The sequence below is a fragment of the Notamacropus eugenii genome, chromosome 2 (assembly GCF_028372415.1).
Source record: "Notamacropus eugenii isolate mMacEug1 chromosome 2, mMacEug1.pri_v2, whole genome shotgun sequence".
NCBI classification, from domain to species: Eukaryota; Metazoa; Chordata; class Mammalia; order Diprotodontia; family Macropodidae; genus Notamacropus; species Notamacropus eugenii.
Window position 1 is genome coordinate 184,397,356 of NC_092873.1, and position 27,241 is coordinate 184,424,596.

Below are 27,241 nucleotides of genomic sequence, written 5' to 3' on the forward strand. Positions count from 1 at the left end.
AACCTAGTAATGAATGGACCCGATCTGACTAGATAGTAGAGAATTACATAAATATAAGTGGCAGGCAAAAGGTCTAACAAATTACCTTCCTTGGATATATTTATAGTCATAGAATTTGTAGCTAAGTGCAATATCCTTATTTTATAAATGTGGAAACTGAGATCCAGAGAGGTGGCATGACAAATAGTATGGAACAGAACTAGAATTCAACCTCAGGTTGTTTAACTCTTAAATCCAATGCCCAATCCTCCACATCAAAACTGTAACATGCTGCCAAACAACATCAAGAAAATCTAAATTCATTAACCCAGTTAGAGTTTTCCAAACCAAATGCTACCTTAGAAAAAGGAACCATCAGGAGTGTTTCAGAAATGAAAACAACTGTAACTATTTGATTTATTTGTGTGGCTGAAAACTGAGCACCCTCCAGGGAACAGGCAAAAGAGCCACTGCTTCTCCCTCAAGTGTAGGTCACTCTAAAATACATGACGCCTACTATTACATGTCAGCAATGGATGCTTCTGGTCTGCCTTCAGGTCTGATTCCTGAGCTTCTGGGACTGCCATACTTTGGTGAACATGAAAGGATTCCCAGTTAAAGATGTGGTTTGTTATATTCTGCTGTAAATTTTCTGTGGTTAGCAGGTTTATAACTACTTCACCCAATCATTTCAGGTTAGGAACCCTTGAGAAATGCAGGGCAGGAATAGCCCATCTGGATTGATGTAAATCTACTGCATCATTTAGGGCACTGATCCTATATGTATCTTTTAATGACTCGCTTTACAAGTCTTATTAAACTGTGTGTTCCAGTCAATGTGCCCCTGCCACTACTTGATTTATGACAGTGTGTGTGTGGTCCAGTAAACATGGCCTTTGGTTTATTCATTTACTGATGCATTCTGAATCACTGTCTGTCTATATGTGTGTGTTCTTTCTCTTCCCTCTTGTCTAGATCAAAACAGCTTCTAGCATCTAAAAGTCAGTAGTTTCTTCAAAATGATCACAAACAGGATCTGAATGACCAAAAAGCTGCATGTGATATCAGTAGCCAAGTTATTAGGGATTTTCAACCCAGTTTGCTGTTTTGTTTCAATTAAGCTGAAAGTGTCTTCTCTTATGGCTAGGGGTTCTTAACCTGGGGTCCGTGAAGTTGTTTTTTAAATATTCTGATAGCTGTACTTCAATATAATTGATTTCTTTTGTAATCCTATATATTTTACTATATGTTTTAAAAACCTTATTCTGAGGAGTCTACTGGCTTCCCCAGACTGACTGCTAAGGGGGTTCATGACACACAAAAAAGGTTAAGAACCTTTCCTTCAGATCTTTATGATAATTTGTACTAATAATCTGCCATTTTTTGTTAATATTGTAATAGGGCCACTGCAATAGGCTATCAGAGCTTAAAACTGAACATCTTATGTAACAGATAAATTGGTATTGTGGATAGAGAGCTGACCAGAGTCAAGAACACTCAGATTCTAGCTCCATCTCCGAAACATAGTGCCTGTGTGACCCTTTCCAAGTAGCTTCACCTCTCAGTGCTTTAGGCAATGCTTCAAGAATAAAAGTTGCAGAAAAGGTGATGACCTTCACTGGTAAAGGGAGTTTTCTCTATCAACAAAACCACAGGTTTAGTTCCTGTCACTATAGTACCAATATACTTCCCTTCACCAGGTGATTAAGAATATGCTACTTTTGTTTTTGTCACCTCAAAAAAATTGCTTCATGGAAATAATATAATCTGGATTTCAAAAAAACATGAGTATGTGGGAAGTAGGACTTGACTGAAAAAGTTTGATTTGTAGGTAATTTTCTAGAATCATTCACAAAGAAAGATCAATGTGCATCTTATTTTGGAATACTCCTTGAAATAGCCTCCATCACTTCTGTCTGCTTTTAGCAGCAGCAGATTTGCCTTTCCAGCTAAATATACTCTTCTTCTACCATAGCACCAAATATCTTTGGTATGAACAAGTAAGAAGGAATCAAAACAGCACATTTAGAGGTATTACTGAACTCTTGGTAGAAAACAAAAGATTTCAAATATTTCCTCTACTTTTTGGTGACAAGCTGTGGTATAGCTGAAGAGCACTATCTGGCTTCAGGGGACCTGTGTTTGAATGATAGTTGTCATTTATTACCTATGTTTCCTCTCTGGGCCTCAGTTTCCTCACCTATAAAATGACTTAGATGACCTTAAAGGTCCCTTTGAATTCTAAAATCCTAGGATTCTAAGGGAAGAAAAATTACTCTCCATTTACATTTTACAAAAATAAGACATATAATTTAATTTATTCACCATGAGAAAATACTTCAAAAACAACAACAAAATCACTACTTATTACCCAGAACAAAACTGAGACTCATGGGTATAGTTTGTACTGTAAGCATTTTTTTGGATTCTTTCCAGAGACTGTGAATGAAATGCCAAGTTAAAAAATGAGTTCAATATCAATGGCATAGCCTAAGGAGTCAAATTCCATCAGAGGCTTGTTGCTGTCAACATGATCACTGAGGATGGTTTGCAATGCTCATTGCTTCAAAGTGACAGTAAACAAAGTCCACTTTAATTAGTGATATTTTGAAATGCAAGAACCTATGAAAAGAAAGGGAGGGAGTGAGGAAGGAAGACAGCCAGGAATGAGTGTAGAGGTCTGGTTGGGTGACTCAAAAGGAGAGAGGACAAAAGTTAGCATGCAGCATCAGAAATACATCCATATAAAGAATCCACAAGATGGGTTCTGTTCTTGGAATCTGGGTAAAACTGTCTGCTCCGAGGGGTTACACAATACCTCAGCTCCACCCATCCACTTTGGTTCATCAGGAAACTCAGCACACAAAATATCCTCTGCTTGATCAGTCCCCAAAACATGGTAGAACAGCTTCTGGTGAAGATTTGTGGATGTTTCAGTGCCTGAAAGAATTAAGCAATGCAGATGAAAGCCATCATCTATGATCTCTTCTATTCATTCCAGATAATGCCCCACATTTAGAAAGGTGAGTAATGTGTGCACTACTATTTTCCATCTATCATACAGATGGAAGTTAGTCCAGATATTATTTATACTTAATTGCTGAGAGTTATCAAGCAGTAGCATTTAGCCTAACACTTTTTGTTCTATAAAAATAGCAACCCTACCTGCTAAATGAATAAAAAACTGATAAAATATTCTCACTTAATCAACTTTAGGATACTTAGTGGTTTACCATTCCAGATTTCCATTCCAGGCATTTGTAATAAAACCACTTACAGCACTGCCTTTGGTATTTTAAAGGACCCTGCCATCTAACAGTATGAAAATGTAAAATGAAGTACTTTTGATAAATAGTACAGCCTAATCGTGAGTACAAAAGGACACCAGCATTCTCAAGCTCAATCATCACTAACCATCATTATTACTGTAATGGAAGATTAAGAGTAAATAATAACTGCTATTCTTTTCACAACTACAAAAATCTCTCTGTGCAACAGACCATATGCCAACTACACATATTTGATATAGCTAGTGATTTCTAAATTTTCAGCATCTCTTGACCACTATGCACCCATAACAAAGGTAACTGTTGCATAGCAACCAACCATCTTACAACCTACATTCTTGTCCTGCTGCCCAATGAGCTCTTTTTTACTTCAAAGGCAGCCTCTAGACAAAGATGTTGCAAGAATCCAACCCAGAGAGGGCAAAAGCTGAAAGCAAAGGAAAAACACTATGACATCATGGTCAAGGTAGATGGACAAGCCAGTGATTTCTGAAATATGACAGGGTACAACTTTTACTGTGATGGTTCCTCTTATCAAGGGATAACAAGCAAGCCATGATCCTTCCTCGCTGCAGAAAAGGGGAAAGGAAGAGTAGGTAAGTCTACTTGAGATTGATGACATTTCATACTACCTTTCTAACATACTACATGTATGTTGATGATCAAAGAAGAGCAGGTGAGGACATGCTATAAGGAACCTCTGTAACATCCTTGCCTCCAGCAATGCCACTATCAAAACCAACACTAAAACAACTGCAAGGTTTTGTAATAATCTCAAAACCCTCTTGGGCAGTATAACTGGTACTCTGTGAAATGCTACCCTAGACTGAAGCAACCTTGGAAGATACTTAGCTATTTTTTGTCATCCACTGCTCCAAAAAGCCTCCTTTTTGACGTGCACCATTTCCATCATGATCTTACCATCACTTTTTCCATCCTGTTTGGGATAGCAGTTGTAGAACATTCCCCTTCCATCATGGGTCCAAGCCATGCAACTGAACTTGACTCTTTCTAGAACATCTGGAAGATCCTTGGGTCCATCAACTTTCATAAATTTGATAGTTACCCAGTCCGAACCACTGGAACTTAGGCCATAGGCAAAATATTCACCATCTTCACTGAATGCATAGCCTGTGGGATTATAAGGGAAAAAGTCAGCAGAAGCACACAACATTGTCAGCATTTTTCAACATACATTTTGCCCTCTAAAACAAAACATCTTCCTACTATTGGTATCTTTACACTGATCTCAGGTATAAAATACATATTTAAAGTAAAGCATTTCTAAGATTTTTTTTTAGAATCTTTTATTTATACTATAAAGGGAATAAGGCAACAGTCTTGGAATTAGTGAGTGAATTATGAGGCATATCAAATAAAAGAAACTATTTGTAGCCATTGTGTAATTTGGAGAATGGATTCAAAAATCACTGGGATGTCTCTTCATAACATTTCTCTGAGCATTCAAACATTAAAGCATACGGCCTATTACCTCTGACTATACAAGTTCATGTTTAAAGCAAAAATAAGCATTCAAATGGTGTTCACTTCAATTGGGAAAAAGAAAGAAAAAACAGCACTGTTTGGTGATGTAATGGCTAGTTTTTTAGGATCATGGGAAGATAGAGCCAATCAATAAGCAAAGTTTTTTTAAAGTGTGGGGTGTGTGTGTGTGTGTGTGTGTGTGTGTGTGTGTGTGTGTGTGTATAAAAACATTCCTTGAGGGCATTTTCATTTTTATCTTAGCAATAAAGTGCCTTGCACATGCAGGTAATTAATTCATCTGTAGAAGTGAATTGTAACCTTTTCCTTCAATTTTCATTTAATGTTAATAGTTAATAACTTAAGATATATATTATTTTTATACTTTCTGCTAATATGTAAATAACATACAATAATTATAACATAAATATATGTTACATGTACTATAATACAAACTTAATATATAATATTTTTATGTATCTATATCATCCCCTACTACCACGTCACTCACAGCTGGAATTCAATTAAGAATAATGGAACTGGAGATTTACCCTTTTGTCTAGGTTGTCCAGCAGGTGCAAGCTACCATAAACAAAATTTATGGTTTCAGACATTTTGCATCTCTTTACACTGACTTTATGGTCATGGGAAGGTGATTTAGTTGGAAAGAAAAATTTCACCTGACAAGTGATTTCTGCCATAGATTGGGTATATATCAGTATACCTTTCTGAGCCCCAGTGTCTTCATCTATAAAATAGTGGGATGAACTAGATCAGCAGTATCTAAGTCTCTCGGTAGTGACAGAAATTAACAGAAAGCTCAAAATTCTTATGTCTGCAGGCCACACAAATTTCCATTTTAGTTTTTTAATGATAAAGAACGTATTATAAAATAAGCAAGTGGACCCAAACAATGTAGTATGCCCACAAAGCAAGAAATTTCAAGCTGTTAGACCCTACTTGTCTAATTCATTGAATACTAAGTATTTTGATTATTTTTTTAAAAATCAATAATTATCTCAAACAGGGCAAGGCAAGGCAAGGCAAGCAACAAGTATTAGGCATTAGATACCTGAGAATCAGATGAATTCTAAGGTCCCTTGAAACTAACATTCTATGATGCTATCATCATTCAATAATTATAAAAGCTAAAAATGTTTTGATTGGAAACACAACATAAATAGCAACACATTACCTGCTGTGTCTTAATCTTAAATTCCTTTTGTTTTTCCCTTTGAGATATCACCAATATATTTTGTTTGTACATAATTATTTGTGTGCTGTTTGCCCCATTAGACTGAGAAGTCCTTGAGAGCAGGGACTGTTTTTTGGCTTTTCATTACATCCTCAAATATCAAATTATATGAGGTAACTGTGTATTAAAACTCCAGATACAAATTCAAGTTGAAATTTTACTTTCAACACTGATCAGTGATTATCATCTATATACTGGCATATATTAAACGAACAGTGGTTCAGAAAAAGGTGTTTTTGGAGAAAAATGCCTCAAAGCAGTAATTCATTTGAAGGAAAAAAAGGACCTCTGAAAATACCTGATGAAACAAGGGCCTATGACACCTACCCAATTTTTCAAGAATTCCTCTAGTGTGCCAAATCTCAAATTCTGAAAGGTTGAATCTATGCCAGCTGCAATTCCAAAAAACAAAAGAGACTGAATCTATTTTTTTCCACTAACAAGTATGCTAGAATTTTAACTTAAAATTAAATTTTCCCACCTTCTACTGGACAAACCCTTAAGAGTATATGAGGGTGACCAGAAATACCTATTCTTTCACCTAGGATTGGGTCAAGCCTGAGGCAACATGCCCTCCCCATCAGCTGGTGAGAAAGGCTTCTTTAGAAATAATAATCAGGAGAAGGAGAAAAGAATAGTGGATAGAGCTGCCTGAAAGTCAAGAAAACCTAGGTTCAAGTTCTGACTATAACACACAAAGGATATGAGCCTGGGCAAGTCCTTTAACTTTTTGGTGCTTCAGGAAACTCTAAAACTATAATTTTGCAAAAAAGCTGCTGATGTACACTGACAGAGGGCATTTCCTCATAGGGAATTCCTTATATCAAAGAAATCACATACATGGCCCAAAAGAAAAAAAACACTATCAAACCTACTTATTAATTTTTCCTTAAAAATCTATACCCCCATAATCTTATGAAAAAATGCTCTCAATCACCATTGATTAGAGACATGCAAATTAAAACAACTATGAAGTACTATCTCACATCTATCAGATTAGCTAATAAGACAAAAAAGGCGATAAATACTGGAGAAGATGTTAGAAAATTAGAACACTAATGCACTGTTGGTGGAGTTGTGAACTGATCCAATCATTCTGGAGAACAATTTGGTACTGTACCAAAAGGGTTACAAAACTGTTCCATACCCTCTGATTCAACAATACTACTACAAGTTCTGTATCCCAAAGAGATCACCAAAAAAAAAGGAAGAGGACTCACACATGCAAAAATATTTATAGCAGCTCTTATTGTGGTGGCAAAGAATTGGAAATTGAGGGGATGCCCATCAATTGGGGAACGGCTGAACAAGTTGTGGTATGTAAATGTAATGGAATAATATTGTGCTATAATAAGTGATGAACAGGCTGATTTCAGAAAAACCTGTAAAGACTTACATGAACTGAGGCTGAGTGAAGTGAGCAGAACCAAAAGAACATTACACATAGCAACAATAAATTGTGTGATGATTAACTATGATAGCCTCAGCTCTTCTCAGCAATACAATATAACAATTCAAGACAACACCAAAAGACTAGGGAATCTGAATACAAATCAAAGCATCCTATTTTCACTTTTTTTGGTTTGTTTTTTTCTTTCTTATGGCTGCTCCCTTTTGTTCTGATTCTACTTTTTTCACAACACAACTAATGTGGAAATATGTTTCACATGACTGTACATGTTAAACCTTTATCAGACTGCTTGTTGTCTTGGAGGGGGAAAGGAGGGAGGGAGAAAAAAAAATTGGAATTCAAAATTTTACAAAAATGAATGCCGAAAACTATCTTTACATGTAATTATAAAAAAAAATACTAATAAGGGGGGAAAAATCTGTACCCTCAAGGAGGACATCAAAGGAATCACCTTTTTAGCGATCTGAATTACATCTGCAAAATGCAGACTTAGTAAAATCTGGTCACCCTAGAATTCTTGGGATGAGGTGGGTCACTGCTAACAGAAGAGATTTCTTTCAAAGACTGCTCTTTTTTCCTACATTTTCACACCAGAAACTCTGATTGCTCAACTAATAGTCCATATTCCCAAGCGTAGGACATTTCTTTCATATTTCATTGCATAAAATTTTCTCTTCCGATACTTAAAAGCCTGCCTCTAGGTTTTTTCCCACGTCACAAGAATGAAAGTCACAGAGCTAAACAGGCCTAAGTATTTATAGGAAATAAAAGCAATTCTACATATTATAAAAATCATTAGGTAGCCATGGCAAAAACATTTAAGATTCAAGTGAGGTGTAGCCCTTCTCTCTGGATCCCCCAATATCCCTATTTCACTGTCCCAATGCATTAATTGCTGCATGAATGGCTTCTCCTGTACAAACAACTAACCTTAGAGCACCCTATCAATGAATTACAATCAAAGCAGGGAGCCAGCTGTAAGAGAAGGGAAGAGAATGTGTTTATTTTTTTCCATGTTTGAGACATATTGTTCTTTAAAAGTTTCTATACAAAGCATGTGAATGATTCCCATTTCTACTTCATACCATCAATATGGAAAAGCATGACCTGAAATTTTATTTTGATTATATCAGATGAAATTTTGTTTTTCTGATATGGAATGAAGACATCCAAAAAAAAAAAAACCAAACTAATATCCATACTCCCAATAACACATTAGCCTGTATCAGCTTTTTAAAAAGCACTGGACATGGCGTCAGAGGACCTGTATCCTAACCCTGGCTTAGACACATATGACCTAGGACCTTGTGCAAGCCAATTAATCCCTCTAAGTCACAGTTTTCTCATCTGCACAAGTGAAAAAGATGATTTGTAAGAGTCTTTCCAGCTCAGATCTAATTCTAAGCTGTTGTGAATTGAACAAGATATTCTATGAGGCTTGCTCACCTCGAAGGGCCACAGTGCCATCATCAGAAAGCTTGTTTGGATCAAGGAATACTCTGGCTTCATCATCTAAAGAATCTTGTACATATAATACTCGTTGGTTTTGCAGTCCTGTATTATAAAAATGAAAATACCTGGAACACAGATAAGATCATTAGGTAGTTTTGTTAATACATCTGTATATAATGTACAACACAAACATAAAAAACTGAAGCAAAAACAAAATTTTTCAAATCACATAGCTTAGGTATAAATCTACAGGAGCATAAGTAATCAACTTACACAGCTGCTTCAGTGCTGACACAATGCACTACTGCAAACATGTAATAGGTACTCAACATATGTGTAATGACTGTAATGTTAAGGGAATTTGAAGATCTTCCCTGTCCCTTAAGAGGCCCATGTGACCTGCTTTGAACTTTTGGCCCAGCCCATAGCCTGAGTCACATGAAGTCCATGGTAAGTGGAGCAGCAAAGTTGCAGCAGGAAGAGACAGTGAGAGGAGCTGGGAGAGAGGCAGTAGGCAGAGCAGAGAGCTAGCCCGGGTGAGAGAGGGGCATTGTGCCTGCATGTGGGGAGGCCTGAAGGAGGGAAGGCTTCCCTCTATTGGTAATGTGCACAAACTTCCGTGTTATCAGGGTGGAACTGGCTTTCTGATACCTGAATAAATATTTTGGTTTCCTCTTTGAGTAAGAGAGTTTATATTTTGCGAATTTACCCTAGAAATACACCTGCATAACTATGGCAGGTGCTGTAGGCATCACACTAGCACCACAATGACTTCAATTAAATTGAAATTTGTCTTACTCTTCTTCAGAATCTAGATCCAGACCCTTGTCACCTGGCAAACATTTTTCTAGTCAATTATTTTCCAGGGACAGTTCTATAACTGGAGAAATATCTCATAGGTCAAAGAGATGTTATTCTCACATACAAAATTTATAAATGCATGAATTTTTATAAAATGCTTTTTTTGTTAAACCATTTTTCTATAGTCTAGGAAAATAATTTTCAATAACTAATTAAAAATAAAATTACATATACCTTTTTCCTTTCTTGAAGTGGCAGCTATACTTGGGATAGTCATATAATTCAGTCATTCTTTCTTTGTATAAGCCTCTAACAGGGCATTGCTCAAGAAAGGGTACTGTAAGCTTATTTTGGGCCTCCACAAAAGCCTGGATTAAAAAATAAAACAGGATACAAAACAAGTCAAATATAAAAGTTTCCAATAAGAAATGTCATTCATCAATACAATCAAAGCATTAACAAAAGATACTTATCCTTTCCTTACTAGAGAAACCTACAAAAATGAGAGATACACATAAACATAAAATCAAGATCAGAAGTAGAATTTATTAAGAGAAAAAAAGCAGGGGTAAAGATTTAATCAAAAGAGAAAAATAGAGAAACTGAAGTATATGTCAGCCATATTAATCAACATTGTTCTGGACTATTTAAAATAACTAGACAGTATAAGGTTAGAATATTGCTGTGGTGTAGAAAATGATGAGTTGGTGGACTTACACAGAAAGATTTGGACTTATGAAGGAAGATGCAATCCACTCTCAAAGACACAGAGGACAAGCAAGTATAATACAGTCTTACATAGATGCATGTATATGTCTATGTATGAGTATGATTACAGATATCTAAATATATGTATGTGTATATATATATACATGAAATGTGTGTATATATATACACACACAAATACTTAATGGTAGCCTTCTTGGGGAGCGGGGAGGAAGGGAGGAAAAAGAACAAAGTAAAAGTGCACAGCAGAGAACAAAAGAAAAACAGCAAGGAAACAAAGATGGACAGCTTTGAACATAATGTGTAGTATTCATTATATAGGTGTTCTTGAAATGGAAATTTATTGCTGTATATTTTGAATCCTCTCATGTTCTGCTATGCACATGGCAATGTTTTTTTTTGATTTTCTTATTTTGTTTTTAAGTTTTAGTATTTAAGTTTATAATGTTTCTTTTTCTTTCCTTATTGAGTATTTAAGTTTAAAATAAATTAATAAAAAAAGAAATAGGCAAATATTAGATTTTTGCTTCCAATATTTTACTACCACTTACCCTACAAATTTCAGTTAAAATTTTGAGAATGACCATTCCCAGATCAAAAGCTGCCCAAGAACAATGTTTAGTCTCTTAATAACCTCAGATTCCTTTGTAATAAACAGCATCAGAACCAATTCAAATTATTTTCAATGACTTTATAAAGCTGGAAGCTGGACAAAGTGATCTATTGGTATCTATCACCTGTCACTTGGGTTACTTCTCAATTACAGAGAGTACAGTGTTTTCATAGAAAGCTCTGCACACTATGACACTTCAAATATAATGGATACTTCCTTCCTGTTCATACTTGCCTCCAGCTCCCCAACTCCTCCTTGGACTTCTAATCTTACTCCTCTTCTCCCACCTGATCATTCCCTCCCTAACCTCCTGTCCAACTCCTTAGCAGCAAGATGGCAACCCCAACAGCTTACCGAAATGTTATCTGCAAAGTAGTTACTGCAACAGGCACTGCCTTCCAGAACTGTCCACCTAATGGTAAGTATGTAGGGAGAGGACTAACAACCAGGATGGCAAATTAGAAAATGGATAGAAAGTCTGTGGATATAGTATAGCTGTAAAAGAAAGGTGATTGTCTGCAGGAAAGATACTGAAGTGATCTAAAAGAATCCATGCATCCACCCAAATGGTCTGCTTAGTCTGCAGGAATAATTTATAGCCTGGCTGATTATGACGAAAAACATAGAAGAATATGAGAAGAGAAATGTTTTTAAGAAGACAGAATGTGAATGGGGGTGAGGGTTGGCAGGTGGGAGGGGGAAGGAAAGCTAAAAGAAAAGGATCTGAGATTTCTGGTCATACAACATTATCTTTCTAATTTTCCCTTCATGTTTCTGAAAAAGAATTAATATTAAAGTGGGTGGCTTCAATTTCTAAAGCAGACTCCATGCTATAAATATCAGCATTGAGGTATTTTAAAAGCTTTTCTAGTACAGTAAAAGGATTCTGTAAAAAATTCATCACTGAGCCAAATCACACTTTATGCAATCTTTTTAAAAAAAAAAAAAGCTATTCATCTTCCAAAATTTAACTTTGAATATTTGAAGTTTCTCATATCCTCAATTAACCAAATTTGGTTTTCTTCTTTCCTCTGTACTACTTTTTGGTTTGGGATGTTTTGCTGATAGAAAAAGTTACTTAAAAACCATTGATCTGATTAGAAAGACCCTACAAGGCATGCCCAAGTTTGATTTTAGCAAAATACATGCCATTTGGGAGACTTCCTAAAACTACAGAGCCAGGCAAATCAATTCCTTCAACTGTGAAACAAATGAGTTGAACTAGATAATTACTAAGATTACCTCCAGCTGTGTTCTATAACTGACAGTCCCTCAAAAGATAAACAAGCCTTTCTTTGCTTCAAGGTGATAGGTGATTGAATGGCCATCTTCAAGGTATATGTATTTTGTTCTTACAAACAAATATTGTGTTTACTGCCTCCAGAATAAGTCTTACATAACTGATTGCCATTTGGCTCATGAACATTAGTCTTTTCTGCTTGGCGGAATCATAGAACTATCAAATCTGAAAGGAACCTCCAAGGCCATCTGGTACAACCCCTTCCAAAAGCATGAATCCCATTTACAACATTCCCAACAAGTGGTTTTCCAACAATTTTTCGTAAACAACTTCAAGAACAGGGCAAAGATTAGTAACGTCCAAGGGAGCAATTCCATTTTTAGTCAGTTTTAATTGTTAGAAAGTTTGTCCCCAAGTTGAGGCAAAAATTTCTTCCACGTAACTTTCATGAAAGAATCATATTTGTAACTTAAATGGACCTTAAAGGTTATACCCCTCCCTCATTCCCCCCACCCCTCCTATTACACAGATGAAAAAACAAAGGCTCAGAGATACCGAGTCAACTGACCAAGGTCATACAAGTACTAGAGTGAAAAAAAGGAGAAATGGGATTCAAACCCAGGTCTTCTAACTCTAAATCCAATATTTATTCCATTATATCATGCTATCTTATAGCATGGAGAGGGAGGTAGGAGGGGGGTAGGTTATAATGTCCATTTTTGTACACATGCATCCTCTGTCTTCAATTTCCTCCCTCTTCCCTCTGTCTTCTCTTTATAGAATGATTTGAAAAGAAAGAGAAAAAAAGACAGAGGAGAGAAAGAGAGAGAGAGAGAGAAGGGAGGGAGTAAGGAAGAGCCTCTTCCTTGTTCCATAAGTAGAGGCATTACACCAGATTCTTTTCTTTGTCCTCCCAACCACCATACATTCAGCTTCCAAGAGGGTTGGAGTGATCTAGACAAAGCGCAAGAAAGTTTTTCCCTGGAGTTCGCTAAATTTCTTGCACTTTCATTTTCTGATTATCTTCCTATCAAAATTCCTAGGGCTTTGAACTCCCAATGTAAAGACTAATATTTTATCATCACTACACAAACAAGTCCCTCTCTTTTATTATTTTCCCTAGTGAGGTTTGTGACCCAGAAGTCAGAGAGGCTTTACTGCTTATCTTTTAAACTGAATTCTCCTACCTCACAATCTATTTCGCAATAGTTTGTCCCTGCCCTAGGAAGAACATTCGAAACATTCTGGAAAATTCTCCTGGCCATATATCTTTTAAGCAAGACCTTCATAAATACCAGATCAATATGACAGGCAGAAAGCCAACAGCTACACACAGTAATACTAACAAATCACCGACATAGAGACCCAAGCAAACGTAGCTCTACTAAAATTTTAAAACTTTTCCTCTCTTCCACACCATTGTAAGAGAAAGGTGTAATGTAAAACTTCTCAATGAGCAAAAAGGAAACTTTCCAAAGTAGGAAATGTACCATGGCAACATGTTATACAGAAGGCTCTAAATTCTGTGCAGCAGGAAACACTTATCATCTTCTTCCCTGTCAGTCTCTCTCTCCTTTAAAGGAGCAGTCCTTTTACATTTTTCCCAAAACATTGCATTTACTCTAAAGTCCTTTCCAGTTCTTAATCTTGATTTATCACTTCACCTCCCTGGTTCTCAGTTTCCTTATTTGCAAAATGAATGGCCTTTCAAGTCTCTTCTAGCTATAAATATATGATCTTATGAACACCACCCAGACTGGATTAATATTTACTAATATTAATATCCAAAATGAAGTCCAATATGCTCTGTGATTACTATTGTTCTGAACATATTATCTCTGAGCCTTTCTGTCTTAATACAGAGCTAAATGTGGAAAACTATTTACCTATGGGGAAACTAATGTTATTACAAATAAAATTGAAATTTAAAAACCAGTGAACAGACATTTACCAAACACCTATGTACTTGGCGCCCTACAATTCATCATTTGAGAGTCAATGTGACATACATGATAAGGTGCTAAAAACATGGGTGTCAGAAAGACCTCGGTTTAAATTCTGGGAATAATAACAGCAACTCGCAGTACTATTGGGAACATCTAATGAGACATCCTAAATATTTCCAAAGGGAAAACAAACAAGAACAAAAACCCCAAAGGAACAGCAAATGCCTATTGTTCAACTGTAACATGTTATGATGAGCCTACTGAAGGAGTCCATCAGTACCTTGGACCATGTACAAACCTTATACTTAATAGGAGTTTAATATAAATCTGTTGGATCAAAAGATCAATGAGCTGGGCCTAGAAATGAATAAGAGGTGAAAATGGGATGGACCCTATTTAGGGAAATGTACAGTGCTTTCAGTAAGCTCAAGCTACTTGTTGACACAAACAATACCCTCCCAGTGATGCTATATTGTTGCAATCACAGAGTACCACAATTTCTGAAGAGTCAAAATTGTGGGTAATCTGAAGGGCAATGGAGAGATGCATGATGTACTGTAAGCAGAATACAACATACCGGCAACAACAACTAGTGCATAAGAAATGATATAAAAGGCATCATATCGGAATGGTATGATCAGAAAAGGGAGTAGAACAGTCAAAAAGCAAGAGGAAAAGAGGAAAAGATGGAGTGTACAATTGCTGTATTAGTCCCTAATATATTAAAACATCTAGAGAAAGGACTCCAGGGATGCTGGATAGATCCATCATGAAAGACTGGCAGGATGACAGTGACAAGGATCACACAGTTCTAAGATATGGACAGACTGAGATCTACACGACTGGAGAGTATACCTGTATCTGCACAACTGAAGGGTATACCTGTATCATTGAGATCAAATCCTGTGTATCAAGTCTAAATTTGTCTGTACTGAAAAGAATGAATCAAAGGCAAAGGAGTCTAGAGACAGGGAGGACAACTAGGAAAGATTTACAGTAGTCCAAACATGAAGTGATGAAAACTTAGACTATAATAAGGACTGAGAATGAAAAGGGTTAGAGAACACATATCTAGAGCCAGAAGTGATTTCAGAGGTAATCTAGTACGAATGCCTCATTTAGGATACCTGACTTGTCCAAAGTCATACAGGTGATAAATACAAGAGGTAGGCTTTGATTCCAGGCTCCAGAGCTAGTATTCTTTCCATTGTACAAGAAATACTATAAAAGAGGAATCAATAGGACTAGATGACTGACTATCCAATTAGTCTGTGAGCTCCCTGAGAGAAGGAATTGTTTTTCTTAACCTTTGAATCCCCAGCACAGTACCTTAACGAATACTTGATTCACAGACTGATTAGATAAAGAGAAGAAATACTTCAAGTCAAGTGACTGGTAAGATAATACTTCTCAAAAAAAAAAAAAAGGTTCTGCATATGTCAGATTTTTTTTAACATGTTAGCTTCAAATTGTTTTTTTTCCTTTCTTTTATTCATTTTCATAAGGAATGGCTCTCTTCAAAAGGGAGAGGGAAGGGATACATTGGAAAATGTAGGTAATATAAAAACAAAATATTCCAAAAAAAATTATTTTAAATAAAGACATGATAAGAAGCCAAGAGAAAATGGGACACCCCTGGTTTAGAAGTGGCAATAGAAAGTAAGGAATAGACTAGCTCCTCCTTATCTCTTTTTGAAGCAAAAAGATCAAGGAAAAAAAATGACCTTTCCATTGGAGTGGACACCTTAGGAGTCATGGTATCCTTTGAGGAAAGTCAGAAGATTGTAGTATAAAGGAAAGAGCACTGTATTTATTAGTTTGAAATTTAGCTCTGCCATTTATATCCATGTGATCACAATTCAACTCTTTGGGTATCAATTTCTTCAACAAAGACCAAGGGTTCTTAACCTTGGATCCAAGGATAGATTTCAAGTGGCCCAATAAAGTTGGGTAGGGTAAAAAATGACATCTTTATTTTTACTAATCTCTAACAGAAATTTAGCATGTCCTTCAATTATGAATGTAGGCAACAAATATTATTCTGAGAATGAATCGGTAGGTTTCAAAACCTGAGAATGTATCCATAGACTTCACAAACTGCCGATGGGGTCCTTAACACAAAAAAGAACCCATATCTTGGATGATTTTTAGGCTATGGTAGCTTCTAACCCTTAATCCTCTGATATTTGGCTTCAAAGCAAAGCAAGTGATATAATCCATGTAAAAAAGACTGAATAAAAGTAAGTTTACTCACAAAAAAAGGTTTGACAGGGAACACAGGAATACGCTAGCCAAGGTGGAAAACTAAAATGGAGAAGACTGGAGCTGAGATACATTGGCATGAAAACCTAAGTGGGGGTAATAGTTGAAAAAAGTTAATAACAGAGGAAAAAAATCAAAGATAATCAAGAAGAAGGAAGCTGATCAAGAAATGAAAACTACCAACATCTGTACGGGACTGTATGACTAACAAAATACTTTCCTCATAACAACCCTGAAAGACAGTTAAAATATCATCTTCATTTTTAGATAAGAGGACCTAACACAAGGGAATAAAAGAACAAAAAGGATAAAATGAGCTATGGGAAAACAAGTATGCTACGGCCATTGTTGGTGGAGCTACAAAATCTATTCTGGAAAGCATTCTGGAACCATGTTCAGAGTTACCAATCTTTGCACATCCTTTGACCCAGATATACCACTGCTAAGAAATAACCCCAAAGAAACAGGAAAAAGATCTATATGTACAAATATATTTATAGCAGCTCTTTTTGTGGCAAGCCAAAAACTGAAAACTATAGTGAAATCCTCCCATTAGGAAATAGTTAAACCAACTGTGGTATAAAAATTTAAACGATTGTTATTGTGCTCTAAGAAATGATGAAATGGACAACTTCAAAGGAAACCTTAATAATGTTGAGCAAGTTGGTGGAATTAGGAGAATGATTTATACAATAAGAACATTATTGAGAAAAACAACTTTCAAAGACTTCAGAACCATGATCAATGAACTGATAAACCATGAGTCCAAAAGAATGAAGAGGAAACACACCACTCACCTCCTAATATGACACTGATAAACTTAAAGTGGAGAAAGAAATACATATTTTTAGACATGGCTAATGTTGAAATTTGTTTTGCTGTACTATGTAGAGATACACTGAAGAATTTGTTTGTGGATTAATGGTTTGTTTTTTTTTTTAATTTGCTCAATGGGGGCAAAGGGATAGATTATTATTTTTTATATATTTATTAACCTGAAAAATTGTTTTAGGAAACTAAATCTCAGAGAGGTTAATTACCTTGTCCAGGTTCATAGTTACTAAAGTAATAAAACCAGGACTTGAAAACAAGTGTGGTGACTATGAGCTCAGGACTCTTCTCACTATATACCACATACCCCTTTCAGAGAGGATGGAAACATGTAAATGTCAAGGGAAGGAAAAATAGTGATTATTAGGGGGTGAGGATAGGGAATGGGGAAAGGGAAAAGTGAAAAGTAATTTAGTCACCAACTAATCTCAAGCTTCCAATGCCACAAAGCTGATATGACATTTTTCTCTTTAGAAATTCCTGAGACCCTAGTTGGTAACTGAGAGATTTATGATCAAAAGAAGCATAGTACAGTAGAACAAAGGTTATACCTGGACCAAGGAAAAACCTGAGCCCACAATCTATGACATTTATTGTCTGTGTACTGGCAAGTTACTTAGCCTCTCTGAGTCTCAGTTTCATCATCTGTAAAACAGGGATAAGAATACCTATAGCACTAAACCACAGAGGAATAATAAGAAACTCATATCATAAGATAATGTATATGAAGTGCTTTAAAGTCCTCTATGTGCTATTAGTTATTATTCTTTTTAACAACCATTTATTAAGAGTCTCTCATGCTCAATGGTGTTACTGGTGAGTGGGAGAAGTGGGATGGCCAATGACTTTGTAGACAGAACAGATGTCTGACCCTGGGAAAATCCCAACATTATTCTGAGGTTTAACTTTGCCAAAGGGAAACTGATGATAACAAACTTCTTGGTGAAGCAAGCTTCATGTTTCTACCATCTTTTAAAAACAAAGTTCATCCTTATTCTGGAAATGTTAGACATTGTTCAAGATAGGTAACTCAAATTAAAAACCCCACTACGTATGCATTTTGGTTCTCAGAATTCAGTGACAAAAAGGACCTATTCATTTAACTTTTTTTCTTTTTTTTACTGATACCAGTAATAAACTTCAGGGGAGATTTTTCTTAACCCTTAAAGGACATAAAGGTCCTGCATATTCTAACACACATCTACCTGAGTTCTTCAACTGTGTAGTGGGAAGGACTTCATACTACTGCTGATATCCAGCACCAAGCACAGTGTATGGCACACAGTAGGCACTTGATCGCTGCTTGTTGGAGGAATGAATACTTTTTCTTCATTTTTTAAAAAGCAAAACTTCTTTAGTCTGTATAAGTTTTACCACACCGGATCCCAGTGTAAGAGGCGCTGACCACCATGTCATCTGGGACGCCACGCTGACGGGCATCAGGTAAACTGAGTCCAGTGCAGGGAAGGGTGAACAAGATGGCGTTGGAAGGGACGGCCCCACCCCTGGTTTGTTTTTGTTACTATAGTTTCAGCTTGTGTTCATTACTATAGTTTCGGGTTTGTTTGTGTGTGTTACCATGGTTCACTGGCCTGGCTGGCAGAGACTATATAATCAGAGTGCTTGCTTGAATAAATCGGAGTTGCTTCATGACCCGCTCTCCCGCCTCATTCTTTTACTCGTGAGCTCCACAGGAGGACGAGCAGCCTGCTGGTCAGGCATAAGACTTGTTCCTCTCGATATGCTATGCCGTCACCATAGCATCCCAGTAAACTTATACCAGTTCAGCTGAACTCCCATTTACAGAAAAAGACACCATGTTGGGCCTGAGAAGGAACCAAGACCTTTGTCTTGGTTTGGTGACCTCAGACTTCTTCGTGAAGCCTCACTTCTCTCATCCGTAAAATGGGGGAAAAGGGTCTAGGGAAACTAGACTTGGATGAAGTCTGGAGATGTGGGTTTGAATCCTGATTCTGACAATAACTATCAATCCTACCAAAGTCACTGAACCCCAAGAAAGTCAATATAATAATATGACAAATGGAAATAATTCACTGAATTGTTTTGTGGAAAGCACTCTGTAAAACTTCAAGCACTTGTAAATATAAGTCACTCCTGGTAGTAATGTATAGAGTAAAGTCACTTCATACCTAAATTTTCTCCTAAGTCTGTAAGTGGTTTCAGGTTTGTGTCCAGGAGAAGGTTCTCAATTAGAGTGAATCTTTCCCAGTTGTTCTGGGGCCAATATGGATTGAAGTGACCATACTGACCAGGGTCGCAGTCCAGAGTTAGGTCCATGAACTTTTGCAGCTTAAAAATATGTAGCCCACAAACATGCATAAAACATATCAAGTCAACATAAGGACAAAGGAGACACGGTCTTGTATGTCCACTACGCCGATTCCTTTTTTTTTTTTTTTTTGCTCTACACAAAGGAAAACAGAATGGAGTAGGTGCTTGCAAGTTGTTGATGAAGTCTGTTAATGTTATTCAGATGCTACTATGAGTATCTCATAGCAACAATGCAACAAATACACTAGATAGTGCTACAACATCCACTGAGGAAAAAACGTCAGCTGTCTTGCAGCATCCTGCGATGAAAATAAAGAATGCCTTCATTTCCTCCCTCTTAACTAAAGATTTTCAAAGGAATGGTCCACTTAGAACTCTAAGCAATCTAAGTATTAGTTGTATGAATAAAATGAATAAAAAGTTTGCCTTTCAAATACAAGAAGAATTCTGCAGATTCAATGTTTCTAAGAGTTCACCAGAACTCAAGCTTTTCTTTTTGGTGGCTTCACTTTATCTTTTGCTAAATATTTTCCTATAAATACTTAGAAGAAAACCTAAAAATAACATCCTTAAACTGCTGGTCCCATTGGTTTTTGCAACTGGAAGCTGTCAACCCCAAGATGCCTGTTACTTTCCCTGTAATCATTAGAGCTCTAATGATAAGAGTTCATCCATGAGAAAGGGTCTCAGTTTATCACCCAATGAAGCAACATATTACATGTAAAGGAAAAACTGAGTGTACACAGACACACACAGGCCTACAAATAATCACTAAAACTGGCATAACAACATTATTGAGTTACTAAAATAATTTAGATGAGAGACTGAGGGTTATATCTTAATATGTCAGTCAGATCAACCTCATTTACATATGTCTCTATTGGTCAAGTGCTTAAAGGCTCCTAAAATGGGAAGCAGAAAAGGCTAGGAAAGTAAAGAAGGACAAAAGGAGAATACAAAAAAGAAATATGAAGTTCTTATGCCAAATCCTGTCCACTAGCTCCAAAGTCAATTCATGTTTTTCAAGGTGTTCTCTTCTTTAAACATCATTAATTACCTTTGTCTGTTCGCTATCTGGGTCTTCAAGCCAAACATAGGGGTCACAAATCTTAGACCCATGGTAATCTTGTACCTGCAAACAAAATAAAGCATGAAATAATTAGTGACTGCTTCAAAGGAAGTTTTTCTAGAGAACTGAATATATGAGGAAATTTATACTAAAGGCCTGTGGAGAGACAGAATGCCTTCATCAACTCAATGGCTTCTCTTTTGGCTGATTACTACATGAAGACAGATTTGGCAGCTTCTGAAAGGTGTCAAGGCAGCTGGTGATGAGGGTGGGAGGTAGAGGGATGCTCAGAGAAGAGAGACAAACTGTCAGAACAGAAAACGCTTGGGCAAAACAATGCAATAGAAAAACCTTCTGCTATGCTAATGAAAGCTAAAAATCCTTCCTCCCCGAAAAGGTACATAGTTATACAATATAAGGAGAATGGCTGGGGGTGTGGGTAGGACATGTTTATGAAAACAGACATACTTTACTGTTCTTCATTTCATGCTTATTAATGACTTAAATATAAAGGAAACATGCCTACATTATGTCATGTGAACAAGTTTCTAAAAAATGAGTTTAAAACACAGGAAAACAAAAGTTGCCATGAACTATTGGCTTACCAGTACATCTTTTCTTGACACCAACTGAAAAATCTAACTCATTTAGTGGAAGAGTATTTCAAAGATTTGAGTCTCTGTATTGGAACAGCAGTGTTTTCTTAAAAAAGAAAAAGTTATCCAAACATTATCCATTCAGATTATTATCATCTTAGAGGAAATGAGAGAAATTCTTAAGAGTGACAGGGATCTGATATCAATATAACCTTCTGTATATCAGCGATGATGCCTAAATGAATCATTTAGCAGGAAAAAAATATTAGAAACTCTCTCTAGCTTGCACATTTTGAAATGGCCATTTCTTTCCAACACAGTCTCTATGAACATTTCTGACTTTTGCAACAAGGTTTCAGTTTGTTGAGGGGAAGCTGATCAGTACATGAACAACTATTTTACCTGGCTCACATCTTTTGTTCTAGAACACTGAGAAAGCAACATTCATTCATCAAAAAAATACATTATTTCCCCCAAAGAACAACTAGGCACTGTCAGTGATGCCTAAAAAATATTAAGCTTGGCTGCTAGTCAGTAATCATGTCACCAGGTGGGGAAAAGCTACTGGAACTTGCTTTCACCAAAGCACACTCTGAATCTGGCAGTAATGCTAGGACCACTCCCTCTACAAAGCTGTTTGACCTTGAGCTGATACCTAGTGCTTACTCCAGAATATGAGAAGCAAGCAATATGCTGTCAGAATCATACCCCATCAAAATAGCACACTGGGTCCCAGTGAAATGGATCACTGCTAGAAGAGTGGCTAGGGCTTCTCTATCAGCAGCAGGTTTTATTAGACATCTAACAAGAGTGCATGTTGCTCTAGCAACAGGTTCCTGTTTTCCACAGAGGGTCCTCTTATGTTCACAACTGCTCCCAAAAAGCACAAAAGTATATAAATGGACTAAAGACATTTAAAGCAATGTTATTTATGATAATCAGCATTGATCTAATCAAGGAAAATCATGCTCTCATTAGATAATCAGTAGATAAGAAATAAAGAAGAAATTAAAACTGGTACCATACTCACATTGCTAAATGTCAAAGAAACTAACAGGAACTTTTAAGACCTTTTTAATCCTTTACCCAAACTAATTTTCATATTAATTCATATTTTCTTCCTTAATTTTGTGAGAAAGGGAAGGGAGAAAGGACAAACCCTAACTACAACATGGAACTTCAGTTACAGAAACTACTTAAGTAATCTATGATTTATGATATAATCTTCTCAATTTACTGATGCCTAGTTCATTACAGACCAGAATCAAATTATCCTTAGCTATACAATTTGCACTGGTTTACTGTTGAGGGTATCACCAACTTTTACCAAGGGTTACAACCTTAGTATCATCCTTGACTCCTCATTCTCCCTCACTTCTCAGGTACCAAAATTTCCCATTTCTATCTGCAACACTGCTCTCATATGCCCTCTCTTCTCTATTCATATATTTAAGTTTAGGTCCTCATTACCTTTCATATGAATTTATGCAATATCATCCTAATTAGTTTTCCTGCCTCAAACCTCTCCCCACTCCAACACACCATGGCTACAAAAGTAATATAATAATATCATTAGGCCTCCTCGTCCCTCAACGCTTTAATAAATCTCAGTAGCTCCATATTGACTATAGGCTCAAATATAAAATCCTCTATGGCATTTAAAGCTCTTCAGAGCCTCGCTGCATCCTACCCTTTTAACCTTCAAAACACATTATTCCCTTCCATGCATGGTACAGTCTAGATATACTAGCCTACTTGCTGTACCTATAATCAATTTCTCCTCCCTGTGCCTTTGCAATGACTGTCCCCCCGTGCTCCAACTCTCTTTCCTCACCTCTGTTTCTTGAAATCTCTGGGTTTCTTCAATAACCAAGACAAATAACTCCTTTTACATGAAATCTTTCCTGGACTCCATAGCTGCAAGTACCTTCCCCTACAAAGTTACCTTGTATCTGCTTTATCTGTTTTTATATACTTGTATATGTATCTTGTGTACTTATATGTGTGTGCGTATATATTCACACACATATGTATATATGTTTATATACATGTATGTGTCTCACACACACACACATTCTCTCCCCTATTAAAATGTAAACTTCCCAAGATTATATTGTTGTTGTATCTCCAGTGCCCAGCAGGGTCTATCTAGCACATAGTGGAACCTTAATAACTGATTCCTCTACTGATGAAGAACAGTAACTTTTCTAGACTTATCAGATTTGCCTGCAAATAAGTGGTAAAATGACTTTAGCAGTGTGACATAATATATATCAGAAGCATGTCTTCCTGGCTCCAAGGCCAGGCCTCTATCCTCGATATAACTGTGCTGACTCTTTCCTCTTAATAAGCCTGACAAAATGTACATATCTTACAGCAAAAAAATTTTCAATTAAGAATTTTATTTTTAAAAATTTCTACCTGGCAATTCACTGTGGAAGAAATTATGGCATAAAGAAGTCTGGAGCTTATAAAAAAAATCTGAGTTTACTTAGTTCCAACCCCCTCATCTTTTAGAGAAATGAAATCTTGCAAGGTTAATAGAGAACATATGTTTACACACACACACACACACACACACACACACACCAGTTATCAGAATATAAACTAGAATTCAGGGTTCTTAGTTTCTAATTCAGTGTGCTTTTCAAACATTTCTAAGGTAGTCTTTAAAAAAATGTTATTTCAACGAATAGCATGAGTAAAAAAGGTGGTAGAACAACCACATGAGCAAACTTCTACATGAAAAAGATTAACGTAACAGTGAAAATGAAAAAAAGAGATTGTAAAAGATGGCATGCAGAAAGGAAGAGCCCATTAGGAAGCTATTATAATAATGTACAAATTGGGTGGTAGTAAGGGCCTAAAGTATGGTGTTGGCAGTGAGAAGAGACAGGAAGGCACAGATGAGAAAGATGGTGACAGGTACCTCAATGGATATGAGTTAAGGAAAAAGAATAAGTCAAGGATAGCCCCAAGACTGTATTCAAAGAAAGGGGAAAATGAAGCTAGTCTTGAAGAAAATAATGAAAGGCAAATGTAATAGTATTCACCCATAATCACTGCTACCAGTATTTCTAAGGCTAGCAGATTTTTTTGAGCTTGGGAGCTCTGGCTGAAGTGGACTAAACCAATCAAGTGTCCACACTAAATTCAGCATTAATATGCACCTTCCTGATGTCACAGTTCTCTTTGAGAACTAAGGATAAACAACAACAGTATTAACATGAAAGCCTTCAGGAAATGGGAATGGGGAAGAAATCCAGATTTGCCTATAGAGAAATGAACTGGCCAAAGTTGGAAAACAGCCATGAAAGCTTCTACTTTCAATATGAGTAGCCCCTGAACTTCTACCATGCTGAGTCAGATGAGGGGAATCTATTCTTTAAAAAAAAAAAATTGCAAAGTCAAAAAAGCAACTTTAAGAGAAGCTTGGTTTTAGATATGATGAGTTGAAGTTATAGTGGGATATCTTAGAGGGTATCAGAGGTGTGGGTCTGGAGCTCAGAAGAGAAGTAGGAACTGGAAATTCTAGAGTTACTTGCATAAGTAGTGGTAGCTGAAGGCATGGAGAGTATTAAGGAGGAGTATGTAGAGAAGGCCATAAAAAAGACCCTTGAAGGAGATCCATTTTAAGGGATCAGTGAGAAGATGAAGAGTCAACCAAGAAGAGAGAAAAGGAATAGCTAGAGATAAAAAGAGAACCAAGGGAGAGCGTGATGAGCTGAAAGTAAAAGAAAAGAAAGATTTCAGTAGATGTTCATCAAGTATTAAAGGAGAATAAAGACTGGAAAAAAAAAAACCCAAAGCACTGGAAGTCATAAATAATCTTTGGGAGAGAGTAATTTTAGTATCAGAGTAATGGGTGCAGAAGTCAGATTGGAAAGAATGGTAATAAAGAAGTGGAAGAACTGAGTATTAACATTTTTTTCAGGAAATTTAGCAATGAAGGAAAGGGTAACAGGAGTGTCAAAGAGTTGAAACTTAAAGTTTGGAACAGTTCCTGGTGGAACAAAAAAATGGATTTGATAAGGATGGAGTAGAAGAGTTTTGTTAAAAGTTAAGGTCCTGAGCACAATGATTATTTTTATTTTTGTCTATGTATCCTCAGAGTTTAGTACAATCCCTGGCACAAAGTAGGTGTGCAATAAATGTTTGCTGAACTGCATGTCTCCATTCGGAAATCTTTAGAAGTCTTCTAAAGTAATGACATCATGATTATTATTATTATTTATATTGGGCAATAGTTAACCCACAAATATCCATGTGAAGCACTCATATTAATAGATGCTTCCTTATAAAGAAACTGGCCAAGATCAAACAGTGACTTAATGGTAGAGCTAGGATTAAATTTTGGTATTCCACAGGCCCAATAACATCCTCAAAGTATGGACAAAATATTCTGTTCTGTGTTGGTGATGTAATTAATTCAACTAAATAAACATTTATTAAGTGGCTACTATAGGTATCCAGGGCAGAGGAAATACAAAGATTAAATAACACAGGGTTTATAATCTAGTAAGCAGATACTTACTTTTATACTTCCCAAATAGTAATTTTATCAATGGGGAGGGAGGGGTACCCACTCTCAATAAAAATCTTTATTCCTCTACATCTTAGGAAATGGTCTTTGAATCGCTGTAGTTAAAAATGTTACATTATCACCAAACTATTATTGACTCTGAATTTAACTAGGTCAGTTTTCAGGCAACAGACAGAGTTATTCAATAGATTCACTCAAAGTCTTTCTACCTGCGTGGAAGCAAACCATGAATGTTTGACCTGGGGTGGTATAGCCTTAGAAAACCCAGGTCACCTCTGCATCAAAAATGGCTGTTCATATAAAACTGAAAGATAAAGAATGACTTTATCAATGCCCAGTGTTTCTCGCCCTGTATGGAAATGCATCTTCTAAAGTCAACAAGCATTTATTAAGTACTTACTATGTACCAGGGCACTGGAGAGATAAAGAAAAGCAAACAATCTGAACCCTCAAGGAAACATACAAACATACAAATAACTGTGTACATACAAAGTCAACTGGAGGTAATCTCAGAGAAAAGGCACTAGCATTGAGGACTGTCAATGGCCTATTGCAGAGATCTGAGGGGAGGCCTGAAAGAAGCCAGGGAATAAAAGTTTATTCTAATTTTCCAGAAGTATCTCTGGTACACATTCATTTTTTTTAATACTTATTTCATCATCTCAACCGTATGTTTATGTTAATAATAACAAGAATGGTTAGCATTTATATAGCAATTTAAAGTTTGCGAATTACTATACAAAGATCTCATTTTATCATTACAGTAACTCTGGGAGGTGGGTGCTATTACCCCCATTTTGCAAACTGAAACACACAAAGTTTAATAGACTTGCCTAGGGTCACTCGGCTGGTTAAATGTGAGATCATATTTAAACTTAGGTTTTCCTGATTCCAGACCAAGCACTCTATCCACCGTATCACCTAGCTGCCACCTCCTCCCTAAGTGTTGTCTAATTTAGACTCTAAACTCTTAGAGAGTTTACAACTCATACTTGAGAGAGAGAGGCAAAATTAAGTCTTGGGATGATTTAGAGTTAGAATTAGGTTCAAATTCCAGCTCTGCCAAGGTTAACTGTGTTATTTTATGCAAATTACTTCAATTCTCTGAACCTCAGTTTCTTTACCTGTCAAATGAGGAATTTAGATTAGATTATCCCTAGGACCCTTTTCAACTCTAAAATCATGACTCTAAATCCTTGTGCAAAATGATGATGTTGCTTTATCAAAACTCAAAAGAGCATTCCAAAACACTGAAGGCCAATCAATAGTGTCTCAGTTTCCATATGAAAAGGTATCCGTTATGCCCACATTCTCACAGTGATGTGAGCCTGAAAGAAATACAAAATATTTTAAGCTATTGTGGATGATGATACATATTCAATATCACAAAACATTTGTTAATTACTATACACAAGGCATTGCTAGGTATACCATGATAAAAAAAATGACCCTCTAA

At 36.4% G+C, this 27,241-nt stretch overlaps 1 protein-coding gene across 1 annotated transcript in view; it reads right to left on the minus strand.

Moving 5' to 3' along the window:
• Positions 1-27,241, minus strand: part of PREP (prolyl endopeptidase) — a 145,387-nt gene that overhangs the window by 115,080 nt on the left and 3,066 nt on the right. The window contains exons 2-6 of the mRNA XM_072642950.1: positions 20,635-20,709; positions 9,902-10,035; positions 8,861-8,991; positions 4,188-4,397; positions 2,798-2,919 (exon numbers count right to left, since the gene is read on the minus strand). Coding sequence (XP_072499051.1) covers positions 2,798-2,919; positions 4,188-4,397; positions 8,861-8,991; positions 9,902-10,035; positions 20,635-20,709 — 672 coding nt within the window. The remainder of the gene's footprint in view (positions 1-2,797; positions 2,920-4,187; positions 4,398-8,860; positions 8,992-9,901; positions 10,036-20,634; positions 20,710-27,241) is intronic.